This window comes from Amblyraja radiata, unplaced genomic scaffold (genome assembly GCF_010909765.2).
Source record: "Amblyraja radiata isolate CabotCenter1 unplaced genomic scaffold, sAmbRad1.1.pri scaffold_1148_ctg1, whole genome shotgun sequence".
NCBI lineage: Eukaryota > Metazoa > Chordata > Chondrichthyes > Rajiformes > Rajidae > Amblyraja > Amblyraja radiata.
In genome coordinates, this window is record NW_022630331.1 from 14,261 (window position 1) to 23,549 (window position 9,289).

General features: G+C 60.2%; 1 protein-coding gene across 1 annotated transcript; it reads right to left on the reverse strand.

The window, feature by feature from the left end:
* Positions 1-1,838: 1,838 nt before the first annotated feature.
* Positions 1,839-9,199, reverse strand: LOC116969772 (SH3 and multiple ankyrin repeat domains protein 1-like; the record flags this gene model as incomplete). Its single annotated transcript, XM_033016554.1, has 5 exons — positions 1,839-3,420; positions 3,455-4,038; positions 4,512-6,897; positions 7,589-7,691; positions 9,084-9,199. Coding segments are annotated over 4 exons (3,155 nt in total), but the record flags the coding sequence as incomplete, so codon positions are not given.
* Between the last annotated feature and the right edge of the window lie 90 nt (positions 9,200-9,289).

Sequence of the window (9,289 nt, forward strand, 5' to 3'; positions counted from 1 at the left end):
TCTGGCTGACTTTGGCACATACATATTTCGGAGTAGACTTGAGTTGCGGTCGGTAGGACACGCACGCTCGGGTTCGTGTTTGGCAACGGTAGAACTCCACCTGTGGCACTTTAGGCAGGCTGCGGCCTGGCGAGGGGGACCCTCGGTCCCACCTGGGGGGGCAGCATCAACAGGCCGAGGGCTTACGGGCCGGACTGCGGCCTAGACTGAAGCCTTGTGGAGAGTATCACAGATTAGTGAGCAGGCCTGAGTCCTAGAGGGCAACACTGAGGCCTAGTGGAGAGGGCCAAGGCATGGCAGGCGTGACAGAGGCCTAGTGGAGAGGACTGAAGCCTAGAGGAGAGGATCATGGCTTAGTGAGCAGGCCCAAGGCCTTGTGGGCTGGACTGAAGCCTTGTGGAGAGGATCACGGCTTAGTGAGCAGGCCTGAGGCCTAGAGGGCAAGACTGAGGCCTAGTGGAGAGGACCAGGGCCTGGCGGGCAGGAGCACAGCCTTACACTCGGCACGTGAACTGGGTTTGTGAGGATCTGAGAGGTTCATGCAATGCAGTGTCTTCACAGAGAGAGAGAAACCATCTTTATGTCACTGTCAATGGACGGAGATAAATGGACATGCACACACACGCATGTGGACACACACACACGCATGTACACTCACACACGCATGTACACACACACGCATGTACACTCACACACACGCATGTACACTCACACACACACATGTGGACACACACACATGTACACTCACACACACGCATGTGGACACACACACACGCATGTACACTCACACACATGTACACTCATACACACACGCATGTACACTCACACACACACACGCACACATGTACACTCACACACACACACATGTACACTCACACACACACATGTACACTCACACACACACACATGTACACTCACACACACATGTACACTCACACACACATGCACATGTACACTCACACACACATGCACATGTACACTCACACACACACACATGTACACTCACACACACATGTACACTCACACACACACACATGTACACTCACACACACACACGCACACATGTACACTCACACACACACACATGTACACTCACACACACATGTACACTCACACACACATGCACATGTACACTCACACACACACATGTACACTCACACACACACGCACATGTACACACACACACATGTGGACACACACACACGCATGTACACTCACACACACATGTACACTCACACACGCATGTACTCTCACACACACACACATGTATACTCACACATACGCATGTGCTCACACACACACACACGCATGTACTCACACACACACACACATGTACACTCACACACGCATGTACACACACACACAAACGCATGTACACTCACACATACAACTCCCTCTCACTCACTCACATGCCTATCTCTCACGCTCCCTCACACACACACACAATCTCTCTCACCTCTCTCTCTCTCACCTCTCTCCTTCCTCTCTTCTCTTTCTCATCTCTCTCTTTCTCTCTCTCTCTTTCTCTCTTCCTCTCACACCTCTTTCTCTCTCTCTGTCTCTCTCACACACACACACACGGACCACTCTGCATCCTGCAGCTCGGGATAAAGACATTACTGACCACCCCACTGAGCTGGAGGGCCCGCTGGGATTATTCCCCTGGCAGCCAGCACAACCAAAACTCCCATGCACAAACCCACAAACCTTCTCGGCCGCTTCTCCCCGGGACCGCGTGGGTTTTCTCCGGGTGCTTGGGTTTCCCCCCACACCCCAAAGACGTGCGGGTTTGTAGGTGAATTGGCCCACTGTAAATTGCCCCCCTCCCCTGGTGTGTCGGGAGCAGATGAGAAAGTGGGATAACATTGAACCAGTATGAACGAGTGATCGGTGGCCGGCATGGTCTCGATGGGCCGAAGGGCCTGTTTCCACGCAGGGGCGTGATGAACAGGGCAGGGGGTCTTGGGGTGTGGTGAATGGAATTTAGATTGGTGAGGGGAGGGAAGGGGATGGAGGGGGATAGAAGATGCTCCAGCATTTCGGATCGACCCTCTTTTGGGAATTGTCCAAGTTTACCTGGGAGCTCACCTGGTCTGAAGAAACGTCACCTGTCCCTTTACTCCGGAGATGCTGCCTGACCCGCTGAGTTACTCCAGCACTTTGTTTCCAACTGAGGTCTGGACCAACATCTGCAGTTCCTTCCTGCACACAGTACAGCACAGGAAGAGGCCCTTCGGCCCACAATGTCCATGCTGAGCGTGATGCAAGGTAAATTGATCTCCTCGGCCTGTGGTCCATATCCCTCAGTATCCACGTACCCATCTAAGAGCCTCCTGAACTCCACCATCTCAGCCATGATCACATTGAATGGCGGTGCTGGCTCGAAGGGCCGAATGGCCTCCTCCTGCACCTATTGCCCATTAGCTGGGAGGCTGGGGGTTGGGGTCAACATGCCTCTTGGACCTGCTGGTGTCTCCCCGAATCCATCACCGTCCTCACCCCTCCCCCTCTGTAAAGGAGGGGGTCATGGAACAGTGATCCTGGGGATGGAGACTGTTGCCCCCCCCCACCTCCCTCCCCCACAGGACCCAAGATGTTCGACCCAGGACCCTCAACGTAGAAGATCTAACAACCCAACACAGTCACCAGAAGAAAGGTCTCGACCCGAAACGTCACGCAATCCTTCTCTCCAGAGACGCTACCTGTCCCGCTGAGTTACTCCAGCTTTTTGTGTGTCTACCATCTGCGGTCTAATGTGGACAGCCAACTGGTCAAGTTAGTAGTGTGGTCAACTAACTGGCCGATCGAGGGTGTCTGTCCAGTGCACCTTCTCTGAGCTGCCCAAACTCCTGGACATAGCTGAATGCGGAGGCCACTCCTTTACAGGGCTGTGTGTGCGCACGGAATTGGGGGCCAGTGTTTCATCGGGTGATAGGTCGGGGGGGTGGGGGGGGAGTTTAGCGATCTACTCTTGAGGGGGTTTTTTGAGGGTCTGGGGTGTGTGGGGGGGGGGGGGGGTCGGGGAAACACACAAAACTGGGACCCTCGGGGCTGTGTACGTACTGGGGGCTTGGCAGAGAGACGGCGTCAGGAGGTCCACAAGCCCACGTCAGGGTCTACAAGTTGGCAAGAGTCTTGGGCGGCCTTGGCATTGGCGTTGACATTGGCATTGATGTTGCTGCTGTCCAAAGATCTTGGTCAAACCTGCTGGCATCTCAGTTGCCCAAGAGTCTTGGCCGCCCTTGACCCAAGAGTCTTGGTCGCCCTTAGTGTTGGCATCTTCTCAAGTGTTGGTTCCGTTGGCCGCCCATCGTAGAGTGCGGGGGAGGGGGGTGGGTGGGGGTTGTTGGCTTCTGGCTTCATACATTGGCCATCCTTCGGGTAGAGTTGGTCTGGTGAGGTGGGGGGGGGGGGGGGGGGGGGGGGGACAAGGGGTGGGCAAGGGGTGGGCAAGGAGGGGGGGGGGGAGAAGCCTCCAGGATCTGGGATCACCTCTCCAGCAGCTGCTTCAAGGCCCGTTCAATGTTCATGCGGTGGCCCACCCTGGTGACCCCCAGATCCACGTAGTCCTCCTTCTGCAGGGAGGGCAGGTGGCTGCCGTCGATCTCGTTGTCCAAGAAGTGGTCCTTGTGTTCGCCGAGCCGCAGGTAGTCCAGCCAGTCCGCCACGTCGAACTTGCTCCAGAAGGCCAGTGGCTTGGCGGCAAACGGCTTGTCGGGGGGCACGGGCGGGGGGGACTGGAACCCCCCCAACCCGACCGGGGAGTGGGCCCGGCTACCCGGGGCCGGCTCGAACCCCACACCCACCGGGGGAGGGGGAGGGGGAGGGGCGCCCACCAGGGCCGAGGGGAAGATGGGCAGGGAGGATGGTCGGGGGGTGGAGGTGGGGGGGCCCGGTCGCCCCTCCCCCTGGGCCAAGGAGGGGCTGGGGGACCGGCGGGTGGGCGACTTCATCTCGAACTCCAGTGTCCGGTGGCTGTGGGGGCCCGACTTTGGCCAGCACTGACCCCTGAGACCCAGGCCCGAGTCGTCCGAGAGCCTGCAGGAGGGGGGGAGCAGCGGGGGAGAGAGAGAGAGGGGGGGAGAGAGATGGGGAGGGGGGGGAGAGAAGGGGAGAGAGAGGGGGAGTGAGACGGAGAGACAGTGAGAGAAGGAATGAGAGAGATTGTGAGATAGGCCCTGCCCTCTGTCCCCAACTCCCAGCCCGGAAATCACCTTTCCCCCCCGTCTCCCCTCTACACATTTCCCCCTTGCTGCCCCCCTCCCTCCTCCCTCTCTCCTCCCACCCTTCCCTTGTGTGTGTGCGCGTGAGTGTGCGGGCGTGCGTGTGCGTGTACGTGTGCGTGTACGTGTGCGTGTATGTGTGCGTGTGCGTGTACATGTACGTGTGCGTGTACGTGTGCGTGTACGTGTGCGTGTGCATGTACGTGTGCGTGTACGTGTACGTGTGCGTGTACGTGTGCGTGTGCGTGTGCGTGTGCGTGTACGTGTGCGTGTGCGTGTACGTGTTACCTGTGCCGCAGTGCGGGGGGTTTCCCTGTCGGGGCCCCGCTGCTCCAGGGGCCGCCACTCATTTGCTGGAGTTTGTTGCTGAGTTCACTGATGATGCTGGCCTTGACAGAGGCCATACAGGGCCCCGGGACCATGGCCGGGCCCACCGCCTGCACCAGGGGGCCCTCGTCCCAGTGGGTGGAGGCCATGGACTGGGGGGGGGGAGGGGGCAGGAAGGGGGGGTTGGCGGGCGGGGGCCGACCCGGGAGAGAGGGCCGGGGCCTAGTGTGGCTGGGGTAGGCCCCAGGTCTGTCCTGGCCTAATGCAGACCTATCCTGGCCTAACAAAGGCCTATCCGGGCCTAACACAGGCCTATCCGGGCCTAACACAGGCCTATCCGGGCCTAACACAGGCCTATCCGGGCCTAAAAGAGGCCTATCAGAGCCTAATACAGGCTTATCCTGGCCTAACAGAGGCCTATCCGAGCCTAACACAGGCCTATCCGGGCCTAACACGTGGCCATCCAGGTAGGCGATGTAAGTGTCCAGCAGCCCATTGCCCTCAGTTGAGAGGCCGGAGAGGCCAGAGAGGCTGGACAGAGTGGACAGAGTGGACGCACTGCTGACCGCCTCCACTCGCTGCTCACTCCCGCTCCGACTGTCCGCCTCCTCAATCCCAGAGTCCCCCACCCCATCTGGGGGGCTCCCCCCGGAGGAAGGGCAGCCCCCCCCTCCCCCCCCTACTCGGGCCCCGGCCTGGCCCCGCTCGGGGCAGCCCCCAGCCTCGCCCTTAGGGGCCTGGGTGAGGTTGGCCACCTCGCTGTCGTAGGAGGTGAGGCTGGAGCCCGTGGAGTCGAGGGTGGGCAGACTCTGGGCCTCAGGGGCCGGGGGGGGAGGGAGGGGAGGTGGTGGGGGGGGAGGGGAGGTGGGGGGTGGGGGGGGAGGGGGAGGAGGAGGGGGAGGGGGCGGAGGGGGTGGAGGAGGAGGGGGCGAGGCCTCGGGCCCCTCGAAGCTGTTGGAGAACTCGAGGGGAGGGGGCAGGGGGTCGCTGAAGACAAACTCCTCCTCGGTGTCGAGGGAGAGGGTGGGAGGGGGGAGGGAGGTGAGGGGGAGGGTCTGGGTGGTGGCGGGGGGGCGGGGACGGGGGTGGGGGTTCTCCTTGGGGGGGAGAGGAGCCTCCTTGGTGCCGGGGGGGTTGGAGGGGGCCTGCTCGGGCCTATGAAGGGGAGGGACCCCCGCTGCCCCTCCCCCAGGGGCCTTGTTGGCCTCGGGCAGGCCTGGCTCTTTGTAGCGGGCCTGGGTCTGGCTCTGGGCCTGGGCCTCAGGCCTGGGCTGGTCCTGCAGCGATCGCTGGCGTGCAGCCAAGGCCAGGCCTAAGGGCGACTCTGGGTCGAGCACCTTGCCCGTGAGCGGGTGGATGAAGGTGCCCGCGGCCCCCCTTTGACCATAGCCCGAGGGCAGGACATTGAAGGCGCTGCCCGTGGCCACAGACTTGGCGTAGGCCCGAGCCGGCCCTCGACCCGACGAGGCCACGATGTTGACAAAGGCCTCGGCGTTGTTGAACATGGCCTCGTCGATGGATTTGGAGTGGGGCAGGCGGGAGGAGGCCACAGCCTGGGCCTGGGCCTGGGTCTGGGTCTCCGTGCCATCAGTGGACAGGAATATGGCGGATTTGTGCCGGGCCTCCATGTAGCGCTCCCTGTCCCTCCGCGCCGCGCCCACCACCGCCGCGCCGAACTGGCTGGTGAAGTCGACGGTGTTTCGGGCCTGGGACAGCTCGGGGCCTGCCTCAGTCTCCACGCTGCTGCCCTGGCTACTGCGCCCACTACTGCTAGTGGACGGGGCCTTGATGATGATGGTGGGGATGGGGATGGAGCAAGTCTTGTCCTGCTGTTGCTCGTCCTCCACCTTCGACTGCTTGACCAGCGGGCCCTTGCGCCGCAGAGGCTTGGCGGGCACGTACATGGCCGCCCCGCACAGGCGGGCCCCCGCGTTGACGTAGCGCGACTCCGAACGCCGGCCCCGGGGCCCGGCGGGGGCTGAGGGACCGGAGGGGGAGGGTGGGGGGGGCCCGGGGACTGGCCTGTCCTCGGGGGGGCCCGGCTGGTAGGACAGGGCCTTCTCGCGCCGCCCGGCCTTGCCCGGCACCTCCACCAACCCGTGGCGCAGGCTGGCGTACAGGCCCGGGTCCGGCACTCCCGCGGGGTTGAATGCGGGGCGGGCGGAGGGAGGGGCAGGGGCCGCGGGAGGGGGTGGGGGGCCTGAGCGGGGCTGGGGCAGGTTGAAGGGGGGGTCGGGGGGAGCGGTGGTGGGGGGAGGTGGGATGTCGTCAGCACTCGGCACCGACAGGCTGCGGGCAAACTTGAAGGCCGGGGGCAACAAGAACTGCTTCTCCTCTTCAGAGGCTCCTGTCGGAGGAGAGAGGGGAGAGAATGATCAACACTGCTACAGTACTGGTGGGGACAATCTCTGTACAACAACATAGACAATAGGTGCAGGAGTAGAGGCCATTCGGCCCTTCGAGCCTGCACTGCCATTCAATATGATCATGGCTGATCATCCAACTCAGTATCCCATCCCTGCCTTCTCTCCATACCCCCTGATCCCTTTAGCCACAAGGGCCACATCTAACTCCCTCTTAAATATAGCCAATGAACTGTGGCCTCGACTACCTCTGTGGCAGAAAATTCCACAGATTCACCACTCTCTGTGTGAAAAATGTTTTTCTCATCTCGGTCCTAAAAGATTTCCCATTTATCCTTAAACTGTGTGGCCCCTTGTTCTGGACTTCCCCAACATAGGGAACAATCTTCCTGCATCTAGCCTGTCCAACCCCATAAGAATTTTGTAAGTTTCTATAAGATCCCCCCTCAATCTTCTAAATTCTAGCGAGTACAAGCCGAGTCTATCCAGTCTTTCTTCATATGAAAGTCCTGACATCCCAGGAATCAGTCGGGTGAACCTTCTCTGTGCTCCCTCTATGGCAAGAATGTCTTTGGACGGTCCACTTCTTTCCCAGCCCCTGTTACAGTCGCACACCACTCTTGACCCCCACCCTCCCTCCCTCCCACCCACCCACACCATTGACCACTCACTCACCCATGGATTTCTGTCGCATCATTCCCTGCTGAGCTGCCAGGTAGGGGCGGTCGAAGCTGATGGGCGCTGCCATCACGGACATGCCCGGCTGCCCGTACAGCGTCTGTGGAGGTAGGCGGTCAAACGGTCAGTGCTCTCACCGGCCCGGACAACCCCCACACCGGCACACCCCTCTCCCCCGCTCCTGCCCCTAGCTCAATGTGCCAGGGAGAAGGAATACACCGCTTGTCACGGCCTTACAGTGTTTGCAGCCCCGGGGACCCGGGTTCGATCCCGACTATGGTTGCTGTCTGTACGTAGTTTGCACGTTCCCCCCGTGGGTTTTCTCCGAGATCTTCGGTTTCCTTCCACACTCCAAAGACGTGCAGGTTTGCAGATTAATTGGCTTAGTGTAAGTGTAAATTGTCCCTAGTGTGTGTGTGTAGGATAGTGTTAGTGTGCGGGGATCGCTGGTCGGCACGGACTCGGTGGGCCGAAGGGCCTGTTTCTGTGCTGTATCTCCGAACTAAACTAAAGGAAACCGGAGCACCCGGAGAAAACCCACGCAGGTCACGGGGAGAACGTGCAAACTCCGCACAGACAGCGCCAGTGGTGGGGATCGAACCCGGGACTCTGGCGCTGTGAGGCAGCAGCACTACCCGCTGCACCATTGGTGTGGAGCGGGCATGTTGAGGAGGCGCGCAGTACCTGCACCAGCCCAGGGGTGGTGGTAGCGAGCTGGCTTGCAGGCCCAGCTCACTACCGGCTTCGTGAGGCGGCCAGAGGTACTGTGGCCGGAGGGCATCATGGGCACTAAACATGCGTGTCCTTAACATGTTCATTACATGTGGAGCGGTGACTCGGACCGCACACACGTGTCCAAACGCCAGGCGTGTGATGTCGGACGATGAGGCACCGTGTCACATTGCCCACACTGTTCACTAGGGGTGACACACACTTATACACACTCACGCTCACACACACTCACGCTCACACACACTCACACACACGTATACACACTCACGCTCACACACACGTATACACACTCACGCTCACACACATGTATACACACTCACGCTCACACAGTCACGCTCACACACACGTATACACACTCATGCACTTACACTCTTGCACACATACAAGCTCTCATACATTTATACACACCCAGACATGCTTACACACTCACACAAGTGCTCACTCACATGTTTACTCATGTATATGCTGAGACACTTATCCACAAACACTTATGTACACTCACACTGACACACTCGCACAATTTACATGCTGATACACTCATAGTCACACACACACCCATTACACACATACACTCACACATACATGTACTAGCACACACACTCACATACACACAACCCTGTCACACGCACTCTCACATTCACACCCACACACTCTCCTATTCACACACACGCACTCTTGCACAAACCCTCACTCTCGTACACACCCCTCCCCCCCTCCCCCTCTCGCCCATCCCCCCCACCCCACGCGTGCGTGTACCCACCTCTGCCCCGTAGTAGGTGCGGGGGGGTGGCCGTGTCGGGGGGGCGCTGGGTTGAACGCTGCCCGTCTCATTGGCGATCGACTGCTGTGCTGCTGCCAAGATCTCGTCCAACCGGTCTGTGGGGGGAGGGGCAGTGAGGGGGGAGGAGCAGTGAGGGGGGAGGGGCAGTGAGGGGGAGGGGCAGTGAGGGGGGAGGGGCAGTGAGG